Below are 27,697 nucleotides of genomic sequence, written 5' to 3' on the forward strand. Positions count from 1 at the left end.
CCCACAGGGAGAACATTCTCGCACTCTCTACCCCTACCAAATCTAAAAAGCCTAACTCTGCCTCTCAGGCCGGTCTGTGGGGACAGCTTGGCCCACCCACAAGGTATCCTTGTGGGAACAATAACTTACTCTCGCAAGTTGTTGGCCTCAACTTAAACAATATTAATTAGGAAACCCGGACCATCTACCTCCATGTGGCATTCACACTTACAACCCAGCGTTCTTCCAGGAGACAAGAAAAGCAGGGAAGCCTAGACGGGTATGACGCCTGTTGTGTCTTAAATGTCGTCAAGACATAAAGAAGCTCAAAAATAGAGGTTCAGGCTTGAGAATCTGAAAGAAAGAGGGGCGAAGAGGCCTTGGAGTCCAGCAGACTTCAAAAATCTTCATATGGCCACAGGTGAAAAGTGTCACTGAAACGATGCAAAAAAGGAGGGATCTGACACACACGAGGTCCTTGGGTGAACTTGCTAGGGAAACATACCAGGAGAGGATGCACCAGGAGTAGCAAAGGCGTCCACCGTATGAGATCCAGCCCAAAGTGTGCAGCCCTTTGATGGCATTAACTTGGTACAGCGCTGGCATTTCATTTTGGCAGAATAAGAAGTAAATCCTCTCTGGAATGTGAAAATTATTCCAGAGGCTAAAATTGCTTCTAAAATGTTTTAGGGCAAGTATCAGTTTAAACCTACATAGATATTAATTGTATCCAAACACAGGTTATTCAATCAACCAATATGCAAACATACAAAATAAGAGGAAAAAAAAGAGGAACAAGAAATGGACCAAAATAATTTGCAGATTTGGGCCAATAGTATATTATATCACTGAATGCATTCCATAGACAAGGTCAAGAATTTTAGCAGAGAACCAGAAACTATAAAAGAAATCGGGGGAGGGCGGAGCAAGATGGCCGAATAGGAGTTTCATTGGCTCTGCCTTCAAAAATATCATCGTAGCCAAAGGCAACAGCTTCTCCCACTTCCCCAGCTGCCAGTTTAGCTCAAATCACCATTGCCCCCACCCCAAATCATTCTCCATCTGGCAGCCTGAGGGACCATTAACAAAATGCATATCCTATCATATCACTCTCCCGCTTAACCCCCCTCGCTGAAACCCCCATTGCCCTTGGAATAAATGCTCCTTAGTGGCCCATGTGCTCTCTCTCCCGTGGCCTCAGCCTTCTCTCAGCCTTTCCCTCCTTCTCCCTCTACTCTGCCGTTCCCTATTGGGTATCTTCTGTCCCTCCATGTACCAGCTCATGCTGCTACAGGGCCAGCCCTTCCTCTTCCCTCTGCCTGCATTACTTGGCCTGATTTGCAAGGAGGCTGTTTCTTTCCCCTTTCAGCTCTCAGGCCACACAGCCACACAGTCCCCTCAGAGAACCCCTCCCTGCCTCATCACCCTCGGTCACTCCGAGCCCCTTATCTTGAGGGTCTTCTTAGCTCCGATTGCTGTTGGAGGTCATTTGTTCCATTGTCCTCCCTGTCCCCTTGGAGGATCCAAGACTGCTCTATGTCATGCCCCCAGAGCCACAGTGCCTGCAGGGATGCCAGGCATGTGGCAGCTATTTATTGAGTGAAATGAGTGAATGAATTTCTGTTATGAGTTCTGTGTCTGCTGGGGGAAGAGGGCAGGAATTTAATATCAACCAATTCTTTAATCTCAGCCAATTCCTTCCCTTGAGGGGTGTCTAAATTCTGGGGGACAGCAGAGGTGGGTACATCTGGTCTGGATCATTGATCCATGACAGCATCTGCTGAGATGTCCTCATTCCCTGGGACAAAAGAAACATCATCAGGTACATGGGAACAAGGGTTGGGGGGACATCAGTTAGCATTCAGCAGTCACCCACCACCAATCTTTAGCCCACTCTGTTCTCTCACACTCCTGAGACCAGGACCACTCAGGACCCTGGGAGCTCCCTTTCCCAAGTCCTAGGAGCCAGACCCCAGGGATAGCGCACAACAGCTAGAATGCATTGCTAAGCGCAAGCCCCGCCAACCCCAGCGAGCTCTGCTGCTGGGAGAAGGTGCTCAGTATTGTTCTGCAGCACAGGCTGGTGATTCACAGTTTCTGAGCCACCTCATACCCATCACTTTGATGCTCACAACAAGCCCGACAGGTAGGAAAAGTAGAGTTTATGAGCTTCTTTTCACAACTGTGGAAACCAAGATCAGAAATGGTAATGGGAGTTGCTCAGGTTTGCAGAGCAGGCATGGAGGCAAAGCTGGGACTGGGAGACTATTACATAGTTAGAGCTTAATAAATGGTAGGTGCTGCTATTCCAAACAGGTGAGGACTCTCAGTCTGTGAGGACTCTCAGTTGCAAAGTACAGAAACTCATTTCAAATAAGCTTAAGCAGCCACATAAGCTATTGGCTGATGGAACTGAAATACCCAAGGTTTACCTGTTTCAAGCACGGCTGGAGCAAGGGACTCAAACGATGTTAGCAAGATTCAGACCATCACCACCTCTCAGTTGTGTGTTTTCTGCTTTGATTTCACCCTCAAGCTTGCTGTCTCCAAGGGTAGGGGGTGGAGGGCTTGGCAACTGTAGCCCCAGCCTACTAGCTTAGCCACTCAATGGAAAATAACATTTTTCTTTCTCAACATATCTAACCAAGGTTCCAAGACTATCTTCACTGGATAAACTTGGTCACTTGCCCTCCCCTGAACCAATCACTCCAATCAGGGTGGTGAGGCATGTTGATTGGCCAGATCTAGGTTGTGTGCTCACCCTCTTAGCCAACCACTGTAGCCAGAAGAATTTAGAATTCTGATTGGCCAGGACTGAATCACATGTCCACCTCTGAAACTGACAATGGAGTCGCCCTATGCTCACCTCACTCTCTGCATAGGCTGAAGTGGGAGAGAAGGCATTCCCTACAGTGGAATGAGGGTAGCCTTACCAGTGGAAGGGAGAATGGAAGCTCCTCTGGCAGCTAAAACAGATGTTCCCTCCAGATGCCTGGCACAGACCAGTAACCTCAGCCCCTTGACCATCACAGAGAAACACTCCATGATCTCTCTCCCCTGCCACCTGATCCTGAACCGGTCTAGCTAATGACACCTAAATGGAGGCTCCAGCCTCAAGGCTCAGGCCAGAAACAGAGGCTGCCCTCTCCCTGCTAATGGCAGCAGGTGACGGGGATGAAGGAGGTGGCGGCCAATGTGATGATAGCCTGGCTTCCTCCTCATGCAGAGAGGGGAAGTCCTAAGTCTCTAAGGAGTGGCCAAGGCAGGGACCCCAAATTTAAAAAAAAAAAAAAAAAAAAAAAAAAAAAGCCATAGCAATGAGAGAAGGAAGAGGAAAAGAAGACTCGGGCTCAGAGAGGCTCTGGAATGAAAGGAGAGACTCAGGCAGTGACGAGATGCCAATAAACAAAGCTTAATGGACAGTTCATCCAGGCCGGGTGCCATGGCTGATGCCTGTAATCCCAGCACTTTGGGAGGCCAAAGTGACAGGATCACTTGAGCCCTCACTTTGAACTACCCACCAGGAGTTCGAGACCAGCCTGAGCAAAATAAGAAGACCCTGTTTCTACAAATATATATATATACACACACACACATATATATATGTATATATATGTGTATATATGTATATATATATGTGTATATATGTGTATGTGTGTGTGTGTGTATAAAGAAAATAAGACCCTGTTTCTATGAATATATATATATATATATGTATATATATATATATATATATATATTTTTTTTTTTTTTTAAATTAACTGGGTGCGGTGGCATGTGCTTGTATTCCCAGTCAGTGTGAGGGCTGAGGTTGGGGGTATCGTTTGAGCTCAGGAGTTCAAGGCTGCAGTGAGCTATGATTGTACCACTGCACTCCAGCCTCAGTGACAGAGTGAGAACCTGCCTAAAAAAAAAAAAAAAAAAGAACAGGCAGGGTGCAGTGGCTCATGTCTGTAATCCCAATGCTTTGGGGGACTGAGACAGAAGGATCGCATGAGTCCAAGAGTTCAAGGCCAGGCTGGGCAACATAGTGAGACCCCATCTCTACAAAAGATGAAAACAGTAATGGGGCATAGTGGTGGGCACCTGTAGTCCCAGCTACATGGGAGGCTGAGGCAGGAAAATCACTTGAGCCCAGGAATTTGAGGCTGCACTAAGCTATGATCACGCCACTGCACTCCTGAGTGTCACAGCAAGACCTTGTCTCAGAAAACAAACAAAATAAAAACAATTCAGACATGGAGGAAATACTCAATACTCATCCCATACATTCATTTGTCCACTTGTTTATTTAACAACCTACTATGTGCCAGGTCCTGGGAAGACAGCAGTGAGCAAGACAGAGATGCTCTCTTGGGATTTACAGTGGAGAGGAATAAGCAGACACATCTTTAAGCTCATAAATAATTATTTGTAATATGTGCCTGAAAGAGAAGCACAGGGTGCTGTGAGGGCAGGTTATTGGATGGCATCAGCCTGGGGACATATTTATGGTAAGATCTGAAGCCCAGATAGAAATTCTCAAATGCAGGATGGAAAGGGAAGAATATCTGGGGGCTGAGGGTGCTCGTGCAAAGGCCCTGAGGCAGGAAAGATAAAACAAAGCCTGTGCGGCAGGACTTGGATGAGAAGGATCTGGAGATGGGCTGGGGCCACATCACACAGGATCTCGTAGGACAGGTTAAGTATTTTTGTCACCATCCAACAAGAAGTTGACCAAGATCCCTGCAGACATATACAAAAGACAGACTGATGTTCAGGGCACAGTTATAAAGCACCTACTGTGTACCAGGTTGGGTGCAAGACATTTGGGATTCAGTGGTGCTTATATTCAAGGGAATAAGAAGTCAGAAAATAAACTAGGAAATAAATATAAACAAGATATTTAGCACACTCACAGATCGTCGTAAGCTTGACAAAGAAAGTGACTGGAGATGTTCAAGTGAGGTGGGGAACTGACGGCTCCATGAAGGGCTGTGAGAAAGTGGTCCAGGCAGAAAGAGCATCAGCTGCAAAGGCCTGGCAGCCATAAGACATGTACTCACCAGTGCACCCACACAGAGTCACATTCACACGCGGATTGTGTGCCCATTTACATTCCTTGCTCTTCCAAAATGTGTCTGCGTCCGCCTCTGATAACCTGGGATGGCCCCCACTCTCACCCCAACTTCATCACACACACACATACACCCTTCCGTAGACTCACCCCACTCAGAGACAGCCCCCGCCACTCCCCCATCATATGGCAACTAGCAAAAATCCTGAGAGCTGAGTGGGCAGGGAGAATGGGGATCTGGGGGAGGAGACACCACCCTCCTTCCCTTCTCGAGCCAAGAGGCCTGCGGATAGCTCAGATTCGAGCAGGGGTGTGGGAATCACCAGGACGTCCATGCAAGTTGGAGGGAGGCGTCCAGGTCTTTACCTTACAGAACTAAATCCCAGTGTGGTGTTTGCTCAAAACGCCAGAACTATTCCTGGATGTCAGGTGCAGTTAATGGTTGCCGTGGCAACCGCCCATGCTTAATGAATGGGAGAGAGTAAAAGACGCCCAGGATAAATGTCAGGGACCAGGATGGATTTGCTTGGGAGCAAATCTGTTAGCGCTGGGCAGAGCTGACCAGTGAAGGTTGAAATGAGCAGTCCAGGGTAGCTGGAGACAGATCCAGGAGGCTCTCTTCTCTTTCTCAGCTTAGCATAGTCAGAATGCTAACATTTCACAAAATGTCAAAAAGCGTGGCTCTTTATACAGACAGTTAAACATAGGCTCCAGTTTTGTGGGTTTGATTCTGCACATGTTTATGGAGTTTGCAGGGAACAGAAATCTAAGCTCAGGTCTCTGAGGAGTTGAGACGTCACTTTTTTTGTTTTTGTTTTTAACTCTTCCTGTATTACCTTTTTAAATGAAGAAAGTGCCCAATTAGACTCAAAAATAATCTTTTAAACTCTGAACCTCAACACATTATACTGTCATTGTGCTATTTACATGCTGCTTACAGGATTAGAAAACAACTGACAGTGGCTGGGCCACGGTGGCTCGTGCCTGTGATCCCAGCACTTTGGGAGGCCAAGGCAGGTGGATTACTTGAGGTCAGGAGTTTGAGACCAGCCTAGCCAACATGGTGAAACCTGTCTCTACTTTAAAAATACAAAAATGAGCTGGGCATGGTGGCATGCACCTGTAATTCCAGCTACTTGGGAGGCTGAGGCATGAGAATCTCTTGAACCACAGGAGATGGAGGTTGCAGTGAGCTGAGGTTGAGTTACTGCACTCCAGCCTGGGCAACAGAGTGAGATTCTGTCAAAGAAAGAAAGAAAGAAAGAAAGAAAGAGAGAGAGAGAGAGAGAGAGAGAGAGAGAGAGAGAGAGAGAGAGAAAGAAAGAAAGAAAGAAAGAAAGAAAGAAAGAAAGAAAGAAAGAAAGAAAGAAAGAAAGAAAGAAAGAAAGAAAGAGAAAAGAAAAGGAAACAACCAGTAGTATCTGGTAATAAGGCATAAGTTAAATGGCACACAATGAGCATCTCTCAAGTCCATTGGAGCATCCCAGTGACCGTGTGCATTAGGGAACGATGTCAAACTCTGTTGTCCCATGAAAGTGAAACACAAGTCCAAGGTATGGACCAGCTCTGCACTCACAGCTGCAGTCAGGAACTCAGGACTCACCATGGCTGTAATGCTTGTTTGTAGGGAGACCTCAGTTCAGTCTCAGAAGGCCTTAATCCCAAATCTTCTAAGAGGAAATAACCCTCCCCACAGACCTTCCACACCCCCAAACCTATCTTGTCTATCCTCCAGGCAGGGTCTCAAATACTCCCTGAGGGCAAGTTTGTTGTGATGTGATGACAATATGTGTCCATCTGACGACAGAGGCTGGAGCACCTCCTGAGGTCACAGCACCGCTCTCAGACTCTGCTATGCCTCAGAATCTTGGAGAAACCTGTTCAAAAACACAGGTTGTCAAAGTCTGTAATTCAGGGCATTGCGGAGGTGTCCAGGAATGCACTTGTTTTGTTTGTTTGTTTGTTTGTTTTAAGAAGAGCCCAGGTGATTCTCATGCAGGTGGACCCAATTTTTCCAGGCACCTCTGAAAGAGAGATGTCACCAGTTAAAAAGCATCTAAGACCCAGGAGCCACATCTATGACCCTTGCTCTCTTCAACCCTTCTCCCCAGAACCCCTGCTAAAGCCCCAGAAGCCTCTGTGGTTTGGAAACAGGATGAGTTCTGCATGCTTTTTAATGCCTGCCAAGGCAGGGTTAAGAAGACTTTCAGACACTCTAAGCATTGAAATGGTCAGGGTGGCCACCCTACCCTCATACATCTCCAGTGTTAGTAACACTAAGCTATTAAATAAGGAAGATCAACACACATCTGGTTCTTTTCCGTAGCATTTCGATGTTTTTTGTAAATGTCAAATATCAAATAATTTATAGTTGTCATTCTCCCTTTCTCTCTGCCTCTCTGTACCCCTGTTTTGCTAGTACCCCAAACACATGACTATTCTACCTAATTGGTGACTCCTACAGCAGCGTCTACAAAGTTTCAAGGTACTGTGTTGGTGAACATGCCCTGTGGTCTAGGCTAGGAAGGGCTGGGCTCTTGGCTCTGAGCTCCACCACTGACCTGAATCAAAACCCTCAATAACCCAATAATGAAGGACCAAGGAAAACCGTTCACTCTAAACCTCCTAAACCCATTCAATGGGCTGATCAAGCAAAGAGCTCAAAACCAGGCTCTTTAGAAATGAAGCAAGCCTATTCACTGCCTGCAAAAAATGACAGGTAGCACGGACAGTCGTTCCTCATTAAATTCCCCATACTTGGTTTTAAGGTAGGACCCTCTCTCAATGAGGCATACCTCTGTGGACTCTGGCTTGATTACTGTTCCACCCCCATCACCAGTGGCTTCTCCAAAAAGCCCAAGGTGGCTTTCAATGATTCCTCTAAGATGCACTTTCATTTCTGTTCCTCCACAAGTTCCTAGCAGGCAAAGAGATCTTTTACACTATTAATCAGATTGTGTTTCTCATGTGCTGAAAACCCTCCAAAGCCTGGACTGTGTATGCTCCTTCTCACTTCTGGATCCTGGACTGTAAGAAGCTCCGTGATCTGTGCCTGCTCCTTCATGGGCCTGATCTCATCCCACTTTCCCCCTCACTCACCCTGCTCCAGTTGCCCTGAGCTTGTCTTGGTTCTAGAAACACACTAAGTGTCATCCTTCCTCAAGGCTTTGGCACTTGCAGTTTACTCTGCCTGGAAGGCTCTTCCCTCAAATCTTCCCATGGGTGACTTCCTCTTCTCACTCAGGTTGCCTGCTCAGATAGGTCCTTTCTGTCCACCCAATCTCACGACTGTCCTTTCCCATCCCAATCACATTCTCTCCAGGGTTTATTCTTTTCATGGAGCTTAGCACTGAAATTATCTATTCCTTTTTAGTGATGCATTTGTTTCATTTATTTCTTTGTTTACTCTAGATCTCTCTCCACTAGAATATAACAGCCTGGTCTGTTTTATTCACTGATAAATCTCAAGTGCTAGAAACAGTGCTTAACGCAAGTAACGCAGGTGCCTCTCCGGATATCTGTTGAACAAAAGAATGAATCAGGGATCGGGTGCGATGGCTCATGCCTGTAATCGCAGCACTTTGGGGGGCTGAGGTGGCAGATTGATTGAGGCCGGAAGTTTGAGACCAGCCTGGACAACATAGTGAGACCCCATCTCTACAAAAATAAAATAAAAAGATTAGCCAGGGGTGGTGGCATGCACCTGCAGTCCCAGCTACTTGGTGGGCTGAGGTGGGAGGATCACCTGAGCCTGGGAGATGGTAGCTGCAGTGAGCCATGATTGTGCCACTGCACTTTAGCCTGGGCAACAGAGCAAGACTCTGTCTCAAAAAAAAAAAAAAAGAAAAGAAAAAAAAGAATGAGAAAAGAATAAATCAGGATATGCACCAACCACAGTTCTGTACACCAGAAGAAAATAGTTATTTCTCAGAAACTGACTCGTGGTTCTCTTATGAGAAGTGGTAATTTGTAATTGTTATACCCTAAGTGCTTCATCTTGATCAGGGGCCAAGTTTAGCTCAGGGTCCTTGTTACTATGAATTCAATATCCAAATCCCTGTGTATGCAAGGTTGCACGGACAGGCAAGTAAACTCTGTCTTAATATGAATATGTGCATTCGCGACCAGACCAGTTAAAAAATCGTTCTCTACACAGGCATCCCCTTCCCACTCCACTCCACACCCCTGCCCCATTTAACACTCTGCAATTCCCGGTTTTTGTCCGGCAGCCTCTTTCCGATTGCCAGCTCTTGTCAACACGTGACAATACAACGAAAATAGGAGGCAAAACGTGATGTGTTAACCATGGGTAGACAAGAGCCTGCTGGAGGGACACAAGCTAACAATGGAAGAAGAGAAAATTGACAAGAATGATGATGTGATAGACACATCCAATGATTTGAATATCAAAGGATTAACAGGAGCCCTTAGGAAAACTGATGACATGCTCAAATATTTCTTGCAAAAATGACCCATTTTATGAGCCTGCTGTGAAAGTCAAACTTCATGATCTTGTCAGGGAAGGGAAAGATTTCATACTGGATCACGTGATTTTATCAGAAAAATTATGCATGCCCCACCCCTGCTGTTCTGAAATCAACAAAGCTTACTTTTTTTGTTCACCCTAGTGCATGAAGAAGATCAGAAAAAATCGGCATGTTTTCCTGAATTATAATTTCATTTTCAGATCAAGTTGGAAGCACATTTTTGGACTCGATTGTTTACTATGGAATAGGAGTCCCCGGGTTTATTTTATTTTATTTTATTTTATTTTATTTTATGTTTTTAAAAAAATTTTCAAAATGTTACAGGTCTCATTGTCCCCACTGCAATACATACACTGTTATGGAAGCATAACCTGTGTTTCAATTTAGCCACTGACAATTTTCAGACACTATGATCGATAGTGCCCATTTTCATCTAGAAAGAGGCTTTAGTTCCTATTTTTGAGTGGACTCACCTGAAGGTGTGGTCCTTGATTTTAACTGCACAGTTAGAATCACCCAGGGAGCTTTGAAAAATCCACAGCCTGGGCAACATAGCAAGACCCTGTCTCTACCAAAAAAAAAAAAAAAAAAAAAAAAACCTTAAAAATTGACAGGTATGGTGGCGTGCACCTGCAGTCCTAGCTACTCAGGAGGCTAAGGCAGGAGGATTGCTGGAGCCCAGTAGTTTAAGGCTTCAGTGAGCTATGATTGCACCACTGCACTCCAGCCTGGTGACAGAGCAAGACCCTATCTCTCAAAAAGAAAAGAAGGGGAGAGGAGAGGAGAGGATAGGAAAGGACAGGAGAGGACAGGAGAGGAGAGGAATTCAGATGCCCAGATAAAGAATCCCTGGGAGTAGAACCCCAGCTTCAGCGTTTTTCCAGCCTCCCTTCCCAAGGTAATTCCAATGTGAACCGATGTTGACAATCACTGCTGTAAGGCATCCTTATTCTCAGATAATAAAGATCTGCTGTAGCACCAGGAGCCCAAACATTCTTAATCAAGGGCTTAACCCAAGTACTCAGGAAGCATAAACACACATGGTATTTGCTCTTCCTTCCTGAGATCATGAAGCAAAAATCTTCACAAAGGAGTTCTAGCAAAAGACCTACAACGCTGGACCCTGGGTTCCTGTTGGCCTCTGTTTTGAGCTCTACGCTGGGCTTTTGGGGGCCCCTGGAATGTGGTTGCACTGGCTGGACTCATGCTGAGATGGATGTCAAGCTCTGGCTACAGAATTGGCCCTGTTTATGGGTTTGAGCAGGTTCCGGGCACTGTTGCTGGGCTAGGTGGACTGGTGAGGAGTGCCAGCCCTCACTCTGAGCACATCATGACTGTCCAGAGCCTGCTCAGAAGTGATGTCTCTCTCTTAGATTCATGGATTCACAGCCACCAAAATCTGCCCCAGGACCCTCCGTGTGGGCCGTGCAGAGGAGATGGATGTGAGAAGCCCATCGAGAGGCTCTACTGAGATCCTCTTCTTCCACTGGAGGGGGGACATCCTGGGGAAACCTGTCTCCACTCCCCATTTAGGATCTCCCTTCAGGACTGCAAACTTGGAAAGATTGGGCCTTGGATGACAGTCTCACCTCCCCAGGCCTCTCTGCTCTGGATCCAGTATTTCTTGACTTGAAGTCAAACCCACTAAATTCAGAGCTGTCTTTCAATGATCCAGAAAGCTCTGTCTGGCCTTTGGCCAAAATTGGCATAGCAGGTTGGTCTAGGTCTATTCCCTCCTGAGAGTGATGGTTCCTGGGGCTCCCTGCCTGAGTTAGCGCTCTGTGGGAATACACACACATGCATGCACCCACATGCACAGGTCGGCACATGTGTACCCATGTCTGGGTGAGGGCAGGATGAAGAAGACCATACCCTCCAGTTTTCCATTGGTTTCCTCTCACCCCCATGCCCAAAATAGAGATAATGATATTAATAGCTGCCCCCTGTTAACCCTCTTCCCAGTGCTCGGCACTATGTTAGTGCTATTTAGAGGATTTTGCAAGAGCTCAGGGTCTAGGGTTAGGCAGACCTTGGTTTTATGACTCGGCTTTCCCTTCTATAAAAGTATTTATTGGACTGGGCACAGTGGCTCACACCTGTAACCTCAGCACTTTGGGAGGCCAAGGCAGGTGGATCACCTGAGGTCAAGAGTTCAAGACCAGCCTGGCCAACATAGTGAAACCCCGTATATACTAAAAATACAAAAATTAGCTGGGCGTGGTGGTGGGCACCTGTAATCTCAGCTACTCAGGAGGCTGAGGCACGAGAATCGCTTGAACCTGGGAGGCAGAAGTTGCAGTGAGCCAAGATCGCACCACTGCACTGCATCCTGGGTGATAGAGCGAGACTCCATCTCAAATAAATAAATACATACATACATACATAAAATAAAATAAACATTTATTGAATTGGCATCCACATACATAACACTTCCCATGTGCTAAGCACTGCTCCAATGCACTTGACGAATGCTGACTCTTCTATTCCTATTGTTACTCTCAGCTTTCAAAGGAGGAAACTGAGGCACTTGTAAGTTAAGCAACTTGCCGAGCTGGGATTCAAACCCGCTTATTCTGACTCCAAAATTCATGCTCCTCAGCCCATCCTATGACCAACAACAGTGCCTGCTTCATGGGATTGTGGGGAATACTCAAAGAGCCCTTACTCAAGGCCAAGTAGAGCACATCTCAACAAACATGGATACTATGATGATTTCTTTTGAAACCCCCAACAGGCTGGGTGCAGTGGTTCATGCTTGTAACCTCAGACTTCGAGAGGTCAAAGCAGGCAGATCACTTGAGGCCAGGAGTTGGAGACCAGCCTAGCCAGCATGGTGAAACCTTGTCTCTACTAAAAATACAAAAAATATTTAAAAAAAAAAAAAAATCTGCCTGCCTCAGCCTCCCAAAGTGCTGGGATAACAGGCATGAGCCACTGTGCCCAGCCCAATACATAATTTTATAGAAGGGGAAACTGAGTCATAAAAGCAAGGTCTGTCTAACCCTAGGCCCTGAACTCTTGCAATTTTAGTGGCATGCACCTGTAGTCCCAGCTACTTGGGAGGCAGAGGCAGGAGAATCGCTTGACCCTGGGAGGCAGAGGCAGTGAGCCGAGATTGCACCACTGCACTCCAGCCTGGGCGGCAGAGTGACACTCTGTCTCAAAACAAAAACAAAAACAAAAACAGAGAAAGAAACTGCAGCAATCTGGAGATCATTGGCTTTTTTTTTTTTTTTTTTTTTTGAGACAGATTCTCGCTCTGTCTCCCAGGCTGAGTGCAATGGCGTGATCTTGGCTCACTGCAAGCTCTGCTTCCCGGGTTCATGCCATTCTCCCACCTCAGCCTCCTGAGTAGCAGGGACTACAGGCACCCACCACCACACCCAGCTAATTTTGTTTTTGTATTTTTGTAGAGACGGGGTTTCACGGTGTTAGCCAGGATGGTCTCGATCTCCTGACCTCATGCTCCGCCTGCCTCAGCCTCCCAAAGTGCTGGGATTACAGGCGTGAGCCACTGCACCTGGTCAATCATTAACATTTTCTAACTGAGGAGATCAACTCCAGGCACTGTGACTCATACCTATAATCCTAGTACTTTGGGATGCCAAGGTGGCAGGATAGTGTAAGGCCAGGAATTCAAGAGCAGCCTGGGCAATATAGCAAGACCCAATCTCTACCTTGAAAAAATAAAATTAAAATTAAAAAAAGAAAAACTAAAATGAAGAGATCAAGGCTGAGGGGAAGAAGGTGTCTTAGTCCATTTGGGCTGCTATAACAAAGCACCGTAGGATGGGTGGCTTGCAAATAACAGAAATTTGTTTCTCATGGTTCTGGAGGATGGAAGTCTGAGATCAGGGTGCCTGCATGGTGGGGTACTGGTGAGGGCCCTCTTCCAGGTTGCAGATGGCTGTCTTTTCACTGTGTCTCCACATGGCAGAAAGAGAACAAGAGAGCTCTCTGGAGTTTCTTTTATAAGGGCACTAATTCCATTCATGAGGGCCCCACCCTCATGACCTAATCATGTCCCAGTGGACCCCACTCCTAATACCATCATCGTAGGCATTAGGATTTCCTTTGTCTTCCTCTGTCACCTAAGCTGGAGTGTAGTGGTGCGGTCGTAGCTCACTGCAGCCTCAATCTCCCAGACGCAAGCGATCCTGCCACCTTGGCCTTCTGAGCATCTGGGACTCTAGGTGTGTGCCACCATGTCCAGTTAATTTCTAAACTTTTTGTAGAGAGGGGCCTTGCCATGTTGCTTAGGCTACTCTTGAACTCCTGGGCTCAACAGATCCTCCTGCCTTGGCCTCCAAAAGTGCTGAGATTACAGGTGTGAGCTACCATGCCCTGCAGGCATTAGGATTTCAAGATAGGAATTTTGAGAGGAAGTGAGCATTCAGTCCATTGCACAAAGCCATACAGTTAGTAACTCAGTGGCTGGGCAAGGATTCAAACTGAAAGCTTGTGTTCCTACCAGTACACCACACTACCTCTCTAGAGGTCAGATAGGCACCTGCTGAAGAAGAGGCAGCCGATTTCTCCCCCAGATTGCAACCATATGACTTATTTGTAAAAATCCACAGACAAGCAGCCTCATACCCCTTTGTGATTGCTGATGACCACTTCCCAGGATCAGGCTGGAGCCCACACTGCTGAGATCTGAAAGGAAATACTCAAAATGAGGACTCTGAGCCCTTATTCAGCTCAAATACCTGGGAAGCACCACTTTCCCCAGAGATAGACGAAAAGGGCTTTAAGAGTTAAACATACAGGTTCGGTGTGGTGGCTCACGTCTGTAACCCCAGCTCTTAGGGAGGCAGAGGCGGGAGTATAGCTTGAGCCGGAGAGTTTGAGACCTGCCTGGGCAATGTAGTGAGACCCCATGTTTAATAATAATAATAATAATTTTTAAATTAAAAAAGAGTTAAAAATACAAACATCCCATTTCTAGATTCCCTCCCCATTCCTGCATGTTTAGAAGCCACCCAGAACCAGGTCAGTTCCTTCAGTTACCCCAAATCTGGTGGCCTCAAGGTTACTCCCTACCCTAAGAAAGAGCTGGGGCTGACCTTGGTCCATGTCCATGTGCAACTCAACCTCCTAGATTTTCCAGAGATCCCAGTGCTGAAGGGACAGCTAGAAGGGCAGCTGATGGACACAGACATCCCAGTGCTGAAAACACAGCTGGAAGGGCAGCTGATGGACCCAGTGAAACCACTGCAATATGCCCTCTTTTTTCCTACTAGCCTCTCTTCCATTCCTCAAACTCACCAAGTGCACTCCCACCCCAGGGTCGTTGCATTTCCATTTCCTTCTACCTGGAAAGCTCTTTCCTGGACTCTTCATATAACTGGCTCCTTTTTTTCAGGTCTGAGCTCGTGTCCGTTCTGCAACAACCCTATCCAGTGTTGCCCTCCACTTGCCCCCACCCAATGAAGAGTTGCCATCACATCATCCTGTTTTGTATCTTTCTTGGTTTTTTGTTTTTTATTCTTTGTTTTTTTGAGACAGAGTCTCGCTCTGTCACCCAGGCTGGAGTGCAGTGGCAAGATCTCGGTTCACTGCAACCTCCACCTCCTGGGTTCAAGTTATTCTCCTGCCTCAGCCTCCTGAGTAGCTGGGATTACAGGCACGCACCATCATGCCCAGCTAATTTTTGTGTTTTTTTTGGTTTTTTTGTTTTTTTTTTTTTTTGGTGGAGACAGGGTTTTACTAAGTTGGTCAGGCTGGTCTCGAACTCTTGATCTCAAGTGATCTGCCTGCCTCAGCCTCCCAAAGTGCTAGGATCACAGGCATGAGCCACTGTGCCCAGCCCCAGTGTTTTGTATCTTTCAAAGCTCGGATATATTGTCTATAGTCTTTCTCCTCAATGAGAATGCAAGTTCCGAGGATCAAGACCATCTGTCTTGGGCATTAGGGAATCCCTAGGACCTAAAATCAATCTTCACAACCCAGTTCTCACACTTACCTTCCCCGGTTCCCATCACCCCTCTCCTCTCACCTGTACCCACTGGATCTGTCCTCCAGACCATTCATCCTCTAAACACCTTGAGCTACTTTGAGCTCCCAAATGAGTTTTTCTCTTGTTCATTCTCTCATCGTCACACATGCTATTCCCTCTGCTTCGAGAAAAACACCTCCCTTCCTCTGATTAACTTCTAATTAGCCTTCAGCTCTCAGCTTAGACGTAATTTCACTCCACATGCAGTTAACAAAAAATTCTTCTGCTGAGTTATCAGGTGAGAGAATTTTTGGTGGTGGAGAAAGCACGTTTAATCCCTTCTATACTGTTTTAATTCTCTATGTACATCTATTCTTTTTAATTTAAAAGGGATTAACCAAATAAAGGGTAATGGACTGTTTCTTGTTTTGTTTGTATTATTTCTCTGTACTGAAAAAATATCCTGGTAAATGTGATTTTAAAATGCCAGTACCAGTACCACAATGACTTAATTATTACAGCTTTATTGTATGGCTTAGTATCGTGTAAGAAACCACCTCACTGAGCTCTTTCATTCATTCTACTGTGTTTTTTTCAGCTAATTGCCTTCAGCTGCTTCTCCTTTTTTTTTTTGAGATGGAGTCTCACTGTCTCACTCAGGCTGGAGTGTGGTGGTGCCATCTCAGCTCACTGCCATCTACGCCTCCCAGGTTAGAGAGATTCTCCTGCTTCAGCACCCCGAGTAGCGGGGACTATAGGTGCCCGCCACCACGCCTAGTTAATTTTTGTATTTTTAGTAGAGACAGGGTTTCACCATGCTGGCCAGGCTGGCCTCGAACGCCAGACCTCAGGTGATCCACCCGCCTCAGCCTCCCAAAGTGCTAGAATTACAGGCGTGAGCCCCTGTGCCCGGTCTACTTTCAGTTTCTTAAGTAGGCTAATTCTATGACCTGGAAAAATTGTAATTTTATTCCTTTTTTAAATTTTTTCTGTTGCTTGTAACTCTTAATTCTGTTTTATTTCTTCTTGTGCTAGAATATATAGAACCATAACAAATAATTGAGGCAATGGTGAGCATTCTTATCTCAGTGCTGATTTCTGTAGGAAAATTTCTAGGGTTTAACTTTTAAGAAAAAGTGTCAGAAGTTACAGCTAGAGGGGTGGAATGTGTTCTAATGTCCTATAGCACTGTAGGGTGAATACGGTTAACAATAACTTAGTGTGGCCAGGCGTGGCGGTTCACACCTGTAATCCCAGCTCTTTGGGAGGCCTAGGTGGGAGGATTGCTTGAGTCCAGGAGTTCAAGATCTGCCTGAGCAACATGGCAAGACCCCCATCTCTACAAAAAATATAAAAGTTAGCTGGGTGTGATGGTGCACACCTGTAGTCCCAGCTACGTGGGAGGCTGAGGTGGGAGGATCACTTGAACCCAGGAGTTCAAGATCAGCCTGGTCAACATGATGAGACCCCATCTCTACAAAAAATATAAAAATTAGCCTAGGTGTGGCGGTGCATACCTGTAGATCCAGCTACAGGAGGCTGATGTGGGAGGGTCACTAGAGCCCAAACTGTCGAGACTGCAGTGAGCCATAAGCATGACACTGCTCTCCAGACTGGGCAACAGAGTGAGACCCCATCTCAAAATAAATAAATAAATAAAATAATTTAGTGTATCTTTTCCAAAAGCTAAAAGAGATAGATTTGCCAATTATCTTGATTTGATCATTATTCGTTATATACACGTATCAAAGTATCACTCTGTATCCCATAAATATGTACGATTGTTACATGTCAACTAAAAAGGAGCAGAAAAACAAAAAAAGTATCTGCTTAAGGACAGCACCCCTCCTCATGTGAAGGAAGTACTTTTCCATTGTCCGAACCAGAGATAAACCACTGGTACGATCTTCTTTCCCCAGGATGAAGCTGTAGCCACCAAAAAGCTGGTCTCTGCAACTGTACTTCAGCACCTCTGGAAATCTCTTTTGGCTCTGTCTTTCACTCCAAACCTCTTCCCGGGCTCCTGGGGTCTATGAATTCTCAGGGCCCAGCTCTCACACATGCCCTTCGTTGGGCTCCTGTCCTCCCTCACCTGTAACCACAGGATCCGGCCCCTGGACCAAACGCCATTGATCCTCTTCCTGCTTTAGCTTCTACTTCTCTCTGCTCCAATGCCTGAGCTTAAAGCTGTGCCAGGACAGTGCTCCTCTCTGCATCCTGACTTCATCCTTACAGTCTACATGTCTTCACCATTTCTCTTGGTTCCATCTTCTACAGTGGGTGGACAAGTCCAATCTCATTCTACTTTTCTCAGATTTACTGATATGGGAAGATACTCCTAAGAAAATATAAGTGAGAAGAACAGCACGATCCCAGTTTTGTAAAGCCATTTGTGTGCGACAGCACAGGGGAAAAAGAGCCTGGAAGGAAATATACAAAAATGCTAAATAGTGGTTATTTATGGGAGCCAGCAATATGCTACTTACATGAATGTCCAAGCTCACTTTGTGATGCATGTATGACATGGGGTGCCAGCAGGTTCATTTTCAGTGTGGAGTCTTCCTTGGGGAAAATTCTTGATTCCTTTTCCTTCTGTATTGCTTCTTAAAATCTCACCATGGCACCAATGTGTCTCTTGTGATCCTAAAATACCTACCAAAACCAACGGTAATAATAGCTGTAATATATCGAGTTCCTACCATGCTCCAGGAACTGTACTAAGTGCTTTATGTCATTGCCTAATTAAAAGATTTATGTGTAAAGTGCTGAGAACAGCAACTGGCGTAATAACTGCTATTACTGCCTCAACTGATTCTCATGGCAACTCCATGAAGTTACTATTATTATCTTCATTCTGTAGAAGAAGCAACTGAGGTTTGAAGAGGTAATTTGCCATAGGTACCACAACTAGTAAGTGGCTGAGTCAGGATTCATGCCCACGTGGGACACCAAAGACTGGGCTCCTACTAAATACATTTGGTTCAGGGGTTGCAAACTCGAATATCTACAGGGCCAGGCAAGAATATAGAGCTAGGTGGGGACTTTGGCCAACTGGAGAGTTTATACCCTGTTTAAAGAGCGCTGCTGATGTCAGCTACGCCATCCAGGGATTCATTACTCCTGCATGGAAATGTGAGACAGAGGTCCCCATTTTTGAAGAGAAACTGCGAATCAGTTTTTAATGTGAAATACTCAGAATTTTAAATTGCAGCAGCATAGGCCAGGGGCGGTGGCTCACGCCTGTCCTCCTAGCACTTTGGGAGACCCAGGCAGGCAGATTACCTGAGGTCAAGAGTTCAAGACCAGCCTGGCCAACATGGTGAAACCCTGTCTCTACTAAAAATACAAAAATTAGCCGGGCGTAGTGGCACGCACCTGTAATCCCAGCTACTCAGGAGGTTGAGGCAGGAGAATCACTTGAACCCAGGAGGTGGAGATTGCAGTAAGCTGAGATCACACCACTGCACTCCAGCCTGGGTGACAGAGCAAGACTCCGTCTCAAAATAAAATAAAATAAAATAAAATAAAATGCAGAAGCTTAATTTTTAAAAATAAAATATGTAAAAGAGTATTGCAGGTGAAACAAACACACACGGATAAAACCATAAAATGAAACAGTCTGCAACCCAGATTTGCCCCAGAAGCCAGTATTATCTACTTTAGAAACACCAGTCTAGATTAGGTCTTCTATTCCAGGAAGGCCCAAACTCCACTTTGCTTTCCACTTTTTCCTTCTTGGGACAGAAATCTTTAAACCAGGGACCAGCAAAATTGTTCTTAAAGAGCCAGAGAGTAAATATTTTCAGCTTTGCTGTCTCTGTGGCAAATACTGAACTCTGTTATAGTGGCATCAACATGTTTTATTCTCTTTAGTTCTCAAAATGGCTTCATGAGGAGCCTAACGTTATAATCAGGAAATTGAAGCAATATAAACAAATGGGCATGACTGTGTTTCAATAAAACTTTGTTTTCTGAGGCTGAAATCTGAATTTCACATTTTTTTACAGGTCACAAATAATATTCTTCTTTTGATTTTTTTTTTCAACCATCTAAATATGCAAAAACCATTCTTAGCTCACGGGCCATACAAACATGGGCAGTAGTAAGCTGCTTTAGAACATTAAAAACTGGTGACTGCAGGCCAGGCGCAGTGGCTCATGCCTGTAATCCCAGCACTTTAGGAGGCTGAGGCAGGTGGATCAGCTGAGGCCAGGAGTTCAAGACCAGCCTGGACAACATGGCAAAACGGTGTCTCTACTAAAAATGCAAAATTAGCTGGGCATAGTGGCGCATGCCTGTAGTCCCGGCTACTCGGGAGGCTGAGGCCGGAGAGTCACTTGAACTGGGAAGGTGGAGGTTGCAGCGAGCTGAAATTACACCACTGCACTCCAGCCTCGGTGACAAGAGCGAAACTCTGCCTAAAAGACAAATAAACAACAACAACAACAAAACTAGTGACTGTGTCTCCAGGAGTTACTGGTATTTGCTGGTTCTAAGTCTTAGTCTCAAGCTGCCTGAAGGCACCATGAATAGGCCCATTTTGCAAGCAGATGCCTACACGTATGTAGTTCCTAATTCCCTCAATAATTTTGACTGGTCTGTATTCAGTAGTGTTCCCATTCCATCTTCACCTGAACACTTTCTTCCTTTGAAATCTTTCATGGAATTCAAGTATGGAAAACAGCAAATAACAAGGAGTATGGAAATCAATTAACAATGGATGGTGTCACTATGAACATCCCTCCCCTGCCCAGGCACCCCGGCACATGCCATGGGGAAGCATAGTTAATGGAGAAGCCACTGGTCCAGTTCATTGCTGATATCAATAGTAGGGGGTGGGCTATAAAATGATCATGAAGCCGCCAGGCAAAGAACTTAGCTCACAACACTGAGACTTGTTGAAGAGACTGCAATTCATAATAATAGTTAGGAACTTTATCTTTGGGGTCAGCTAGTAAATGTCTAACTGTGTCCTTGAGTAAATCAGTGACTTGGCTAAGCTTCAATTTCCTCCTTGTATTAATAACCTTGCCTCATTATAACATTAGGCACCTCAGGCCGGGCGCGGTGGCTCACGCCTGTAATCCCAGCACTTTGGGAGGCCAAGATGGGCAGATCACAAGGTCAGGAGATTGAGACCATCCTGGCTAACACGGTGAAACCCTGTCTCTACTAAAAATACAAAAACAAAATTAGCTGGACATGGTAGCGGGCGCTTGTAGTCCCAGCTACTTGGGAGGCTGAGGCAGGAGAATGGCATGAACCAAGGAGGCAGAGCTTGCAGTGAGCCGAGATTGCGCCACTGTACTCCAGCCTGGGCAACAGAGCGAGACTCTGTCTCAAAAAAAAAAAACCAAAAAATAAAAAATAACATTAGGCACCTCGTAAAGTCATTTAGATAGCTAAAGAGGATAAAACACGTAAATGTGGCTGGGCGCAGTGACTCCCACCTGTAATCCCAGCACTTTGGGAGGCTGAGGTGGGTGGTTCACCTGAGGTCAGGGGTTCAAGACCAGCCTGGCCAACATGGCGAAACCCCGTCTCTACCAAAAATACAAAAATTAGCCAGGCGTGGTGGCGGGCACCTGTAACCCCAACTACTTGGGAGGCCGAGGTACAAGAATCGCTTGAACCTGGGAGGAGGAGGTTGCAGCAAGTTGAGATCGTGCCACTGCACTCCAGCCTGGGCAATAGAGTGAGACTCATCTCAGAAAAAAAAAAAAAAAAAAAAAAACATAAATGCTTAGAATGGCACCTGGTATATAGTAGGTGCACATGTGTGTTACTTATTATGATTTCTTATCCAGTCAACTGGAAGGGGATGGGGTGTAAAACCAAACGGGAATATATAAATGAAACTCTAAACTATGAACAAGCATAAATAAGGTCTTTTTTTTTTCAGTATCAGGGAAGAAATTATGGGTCTGTCTTTTTTCTAGGAATTTCCTTGAGTCTTCTCTCCTGAACCTCCTTCCTGGTTCTGAGTCTATTCTTTGCCTGGTGAGCAGAGAATCAGAACCAAGGAGATGTTCTACATATTCCAAGGCATTTATTGTGAAATGGCTCTGGCCTGGAGCCTACTTATAGAAGAAATTAAATATATGACACTCTTATTTTTATGAGATCATAATAGACATCATGATAGTAGCCATAATAATAATGACTACTATTCATAGTGTAATGGTGAAACCACAGCCTTTGAAACCTGGCTCCAAAAATCAATTCCGTCACTCACCAGCTGTGACACCATCTCCTCTGTGATTTTCCATTGTCTCATTACCAAATGTTAATATTAATAGCCTCTACCTCCTGGGGTGGTAAACAGGGTGAATGAGATAAGGGATATAAGGTTTCAGCTATGTGCCTGGCCAATCGGAAGCACTTAATAAGTGGCAGCCATTATTAAGACATGCCTAGAGCTTTGCAAAAATTATCTCATGTTCATGTATAGTCTTATTTCATTCTTACAATAATGGCTCTGAAATACCAACGCAGCTCTGTCTGATTCTGAACCTTGTCCATTTTCCACGACATCACAATGCCCGCCCGCCCCCCCAACCCTGCCACATTCCACTCCAGCTACACAGACAGGGACAGGGACAAGAATGCATAATTTCTGGAAAATTTGTTTTCCTTTAAAAGAACTGGCAGAGCTATTAACTGCCCCCAGAGACTGGTTAACTGTCTAGTTAACCAATACCCAAAATGATGATTAAACATCCACACCTTGGCTGGGCAATGTGGCTTATGCCTGTAATCCCAGCACTTTGGGAGGCCAAGGTGGGTGGATCACCTGAGGTCAGGAGTTCGAGACCAGCCTGGTCAACATGGTGAAACCCCATCTCTACTAAAAATACAAAAATTAGCCAGGCGTGGTGCCAGGTGCCTGTAATCCCAGCTACTCTGGAGGCTGAGGCAGGAGAATCTCTTGAACCTGGGAGGCGGAGGTTGCAGTAAGCCGAGATCGTGCCATTGCACTCCAACCTGGGTGACAAGAGCAAAATTCCATCTCAAACAAAACAAAACAAAACAGTCAGCAAATGTGGACAAATGTTCAAGATGCACGTTCAGCAAAACTCAGGCTCCTGAAGGGGTGAAACTCACAGCGAGGGACAGTAAGCTGTGATCCTTTGGGAGGGCAGAGAAGGAAAGGGAGGGTCCTGTGGTCAGATATGAACATTGCTGGGGAGAGAGGACTATTCTGGAATGCCTGGATTCAGCTCTTGGTTGGAATGCCAGTTCTATTTAGGTTGGTGCAAAAGTAATTGCACAGTTGCACAAGGAGATCAAGATCATCCTGGCTAACACGGTGAAACCCCATCTCTAATTGCACAATTACTTTTGCACCAACCTGCATAACTAAAGTAATTGCACAATTACTTCTGCATCAACCTAAATAACTACTTATCAGAGTGATTTGAAGAAAATTTCTTAAGCCCTGTTTCCTCGTTGGTAAAATGAGCAGAAAAAAAATGATGTACTTGAATTCTACCTGCTTTTACCTTCACTGACTGGAGGAGAGAGGAAAGATAAGATAGTCCTCATAATTAGTGTTTATGTTTCATGGTGTTTTTGCCCTTGTAAAGTGGATCCCAACATCCTGCAAAATCTAAAAAGCAGCACATTTCCATCTCCCACTTGGTACTGTTTATCTTTGGCCTCCACTCATCTCTTTTTTGTGCCCTAAAGAAGCATGCTGTTGGTGACTGATCCCACTGGCTCATGCCTGTAATCCTAGCACTTTGGGAGGCTGAGGCAGGAGGATCACTTGTGGTCAGGAGTTTGAGGCCAGCCTGGGCAAGATAGTGAGACCTTTTGTTCTCACTGTCAAAAAATGTTTAATTAGCCAGGCATAGTGGCACACGCCTATAGTCCCAGCTACTTGGGAGGCTGGGGTGAGAGAATCACTTGAGCCCAAGAGTTCAAGACTGCAGTGAGCCATGATTGTACGACTGCACTCCAATCTGGGCCACAGAATGAGACCCTGACTCTAATAAAAAATAAAGGTGCTCTTGGGCCTACCAGCCCAACAACCCTAGCGCCCCCAACAACCAGAGAAAGGATCTGCACATAGCGGTAAGGACCCAGGTTGGGCCCCCGGAGCTCTGTCTCCTCCCCCAGGCTCAGAACCCGTATCTGTTTCCACAGGGGCTTTCCGAGGTGTGTGCAAGAAAATCGATCACTTCCCTGAAGATGCTGACTACGAACAGGACACAGCTGAGTATCTCCTGCGTAAGTTCCCCGGCTTTTGGAGTCTCTCTGGGAGGAAGGGATGGGCCCCTGCCACCACCCAGCTGCCTCTGAGTTGGAGGTTCCTCAGCATCCATCCCTAGAGATGGACAAGTGCAAAGAAGCCCCATGTGCCAGTACACAGAGACATTCGTGTGGTTCTGAGAGCTAAGCCCCTTTAGTTTCAATGAATTAGAAACAGAAAGAAGAAGCAGGGAGTGGGGTGGGGAATTGTTCATGCCTGTATTCCCAGCACTCTGGGAGGCAGAGGCCAGAAAGGATTGCTTGAGTTCAGGAGGTCGAGATCAGCCTGGGCAATATAGCAGGACCCCATCTCCACAAAAAATTAAAAAATTAGCTGCTTGTGGTGACACACACCTGTACTCCTAGCTACTCAGGAGGCTGAAGTGGGAGGATCATTTGAGCCCAGGGGATTGAGGCTGCAGTGAGCTATGATCATACCACTGCTATCCAGCCTGTGTGACTGAGTGAGACCCTGTCTCTGAAAAGAAAGAAAAGGAGAAAGAGAAAGAAAAAGAGAAAGAGAGAGGAAAAGAAAGAGAAGGGAGGAAGACAGGAAGGGAAGGAGGCAGGGAGGGAGGGAGGAAGGAAAAGAGCCCAAAAAGTAGGTGAGTCAAAACTGAAAAGTTCTTTTTAGTCAGTTTAGGAGAAAAATCTAAGGAACTTTCTCCAACTTGAATGCAGGTTTTCACCTTCCCGGGAGGGGATTGGAGGTGCTAATGGCAGAGTGCTAACGGGTGAGGTGAGATGCTAATGTGTGAGGTCCCAAGGGGCAATGCCTAGGAGAATAAATACAAACCCAAGTTCACCTTTCCTTTGACTTCCCTCCAGTTTCAATCCTCCTGGGATAGGGCCAATGTCTCTGTAGGATTTTTCCAAATTCGGTAACCTGGATATGACATGAACTGTCACAACTACAGCGTGTAGGAGCCAAGAGAGTGTGGTGGCTTGGAGCCAAGGCCTCTGGAATCTGGGCTTTGACCCTTGTTTGACTTTACTAGCTGGGTTGGACCTGGGGCAAGTGGCTTTACCTCTCTAGTTTCTAACTTCCTTCATTTTTTTCTGAAATGGAGGTTATAATGCCATCCACCTGACAGGGTCATGAAAATTAAGTAAACTAACGCATATTACACTTAGCTTAGGGCCCAACACACAGTCAGGAGACAATATGCATTAGCTCCCATTTCTTGCATGGGATTAGCAATAGCAAAATTCACTGCAGAGATGAGCCTTCTATTGGTCAAGGCACAGAGAGAACCTGATTTGGGATTTCAGTGTAATTTCTTCAGCAAGAATGTGTGTTGAGTTCACTCAAAAGGATAATGAGGCCAAGTGCAATGGCTCACACCTGTAATCCCAGCACTTTAGGAGGCCAAGATGGGGGGATCACTTGAAGCCAGGCGTTCAAGACCAGTCTAGGCAACATAGCAAGTCACCAACTCTACATAATTTTTTTTTTTAATTATCCAGGCATGGTAGTGCACACCTTTAGTCCCAGCTACTCGGGAGGCTGAGGTGGGAGGATTGCTTTAGCCCAGGAAGCTGAGGCTGCAGTGAGCCATGATCGTGCCTTTGCACTAATCAATAATATTGATTCGTGATTGGCTATAGGGTGTGGAGGATAGTGTCAGATGCAGCATTATTAGGTTAATTTATGCTACTTGTGGCAAAAGCAAGCAATTTCAAGAGATGAGCATGCAGCTCAAAGAGGAGGGAAGGACGTGATACTGCCTCATTTTAATGTCTCTCTGGGCCTGATCATTAAAAGGACTTGCATTACTCAGATAAACGCTGTTTTCTTTTCTCACCCCTCACATCAGCAGCTCAAAAAGATTCAGTGTGGAGAGCAAAATTAGCCACACTTAGAGATGTAGCTTGACCAAATTTTGAGAGATGACACAGATTACTTGCATCTTCTCAATAGAGAACGGTGTTAGTCACCAGTGGGGTTTTACCAGAGTGCCCATATATTTTCTTTGTTTTTCTTTTTTTTTTTGAGACGGAATCTGGCTCTGTCGCCCAGGCTAGAGTGCAGTGGCCGGATCTCAGCTCACTGCAAGCTCCGCCTCCCGGGTTTACGCCATTCTCCTGCCTCAGCCTCCCAAGTAACTGGGACTATAGGCGCCTGCCACCTCGCCTGGCTAGTTTTTTGTATGTTTTAGTAGAGACGGAATTTCACCGTGTTAGCCAGGATGGTCTTGATCTCCTGACCTCGTGATCTGCCTGTCTTGGCCTCCCAAAGTGCTGGGATTACAGGCTTGAGCCACCGCGCCCGGCCTATCTTCTTTGTTTTTCTTTCCTATGTTCATAAAACATTTTGACGCTTGCCCTGTCAGAGACTAAACAGAACTGTGACTTCTACTTCACAACTTGTATAGCTGATTTTAAGTTCTTCAGAGAGGCCCATAGCTTTTCTGACAAAGTATTTTTCTCTGGTCTGGGAAGATGTCTCTTCCTCTCTCCTCACCACTAGCCCAGGGTCCACCTAAGCTTCACCAGTAGCAGCAGAATTGGGCTAAGGTTAAGGAGAGGACTTAATGAGCACACAGACTTCCTGCTGAGAGTTTTGGAATTCCTGATCCAGCCTGATCCAGCCACGTAGGGCTGGGAGCACATTCCCGCAGGGTTCTCCCTGCACTGGTATTCACTCTGCCATTCCCTGTCCTGACCCACAACCCTGGTGGGACTGGGATTCTTTTCTGCTGTTTCCTCTTTCTCCTGTGCTCTTTGGGGTAGGCTACAGCATAAACCCATAGCAGCGTTACTGGAAAGGGGTCCAGATCCAGACCCCAAGACAGGGTTCTTGGATCTCACACAAGAAAGATTCAGGGTGAGTCCACAAAATAGAGTGAAAGCAAGTTTATTCAAGAAGTAAAGAAGCAAAAGAATGGCTACTCCATCAACAGAGCAGTGGCATGGACCACTTGACCTAGTATATTCTAGTTATTTCTTGATTAATGGTAAATAGGAGGCGAATTATTCATGAGTTTTCCAGGAAAGGGGCAGGCGATTCCAGGAATTGAGGGTTCCTCCCCATTTCAGACCATAGGGTAACTTCTAACATTGCCATGGCATCTGTAAAGTATCATGGTGCTGGTGGGAGTGTCTCTTCACATGCTAATGTATTATAATTAGCATATAAAGAGCAGTGAGGACAGCCAGAGGTCACTTTCATCACCATCTTGGTTTTGGCGGGTATGGGCTGGCTTCTTTACTGCGTCCTGTTTTACGGCAGAGCCTTTGTGACCTATATCTTGTGTTGACCCCCATCTCATCCTGTGCTTGGGAACGCAGCCCAGCAGGTCTCAGCCTCATTTTACCCAGCCCTTATTCAAGATGGAGTCACTCTGTTTCCAACGCCTCTTACAGCAGAAGGTTCAAAACCCACGGGTTCTGTTGACTAGAGACTCTCACAACACAGCACTGGACTCAGAAAGTCCTACTCAGACTCCAGTGGTGGGGCTACACTAGAACAAGCTTATATCCCCACCCTTAAGACCTTAACTTAGCTCCATATAGTTTGGGAAGGAGAAACAGGGAAGGAGGACAGTAAAAACCTCTTTGATCTGAAGTTGCCAATGTATCCACTGGGCTAAAACAAATGCAAGGTGGACTTCCACTGACTTAGGAGAAAATGGCAGCAGAAAATTTCCTGTCTGAGGCAGACACTTATAGCCAGAGTTGACAGGATCTGCTTGCATCTCATTTGTGGGACAAAGAGTGAGGTCTCCCCACCAATGGGTTCCCAAATGATGATTGCACCACTTGGGAAACAGTCACATTCACATATCTCCTATCCACATGTTTCAAACATAAACTTTTTTTTTTTTTGAGATGGGGTCTTGCTCTGTCATTCAGGCTGGAGTGCAGTGGCACGATCATATCTCACTGCACCCTCAAATTCCTAGACTCAAGCCTCCTGAGTAGCTGGGATTACAGGCACCCACCACCACCATGTCTAGCTAATTTCTTTTTACATTTTTTGTA

The 27,697-nt window shown here is 45.8% G+C and overlaps 1 protein-coding gene and 1 non-coding gene across 2 annotated transcripts in view; one reads left to right on the top strand and one right to left on the bottom strand.

The window, feature by feature from the left end:
• The window catches only part of CACNG3 (calcium voltage-gated channel auxiliary subunit gamma 3), an 89,809-nt gene that overhangs the window by 49,588 nt on the left and 12,524 nt on the right, over positions 1–27,697 (top strand). Inside the window, exon 2 of the mRNA XM_010367876.2 lies at positions 23,609–23,692. Within this exon, the coding sequence (XP_010366178.1) occupies positions 23,609–23,692 (84 nt within the window). The remainder of the gene's footprint in view (positions 1–23,608; positions 23,693–27,697) is intronic.
• Positions 9,836–9,968, bottom strand: LOC115895347. Its single transcript, XR_004055553.1, has one exon. It is a non-coding gene; the product is annotated as a small nucleolar RNA SNORA1 (small nucleolar RNA).

The sequence above is a fragment of the Rhinopithecus roxellana genome, chromosome 20 (assembly GCF_007565055.1).
Source record: "Rhinopithecus roxellana isolate Shanxi Qingling chromosome 20, ASM756505v1, whole genome shotgun sequence".
NCBI lineage: Eukaryota > Metazoa > Chordata > Mammalia > Primates > Cercopithecidae > Rhinopithecus > Rhinopithecus roxellana.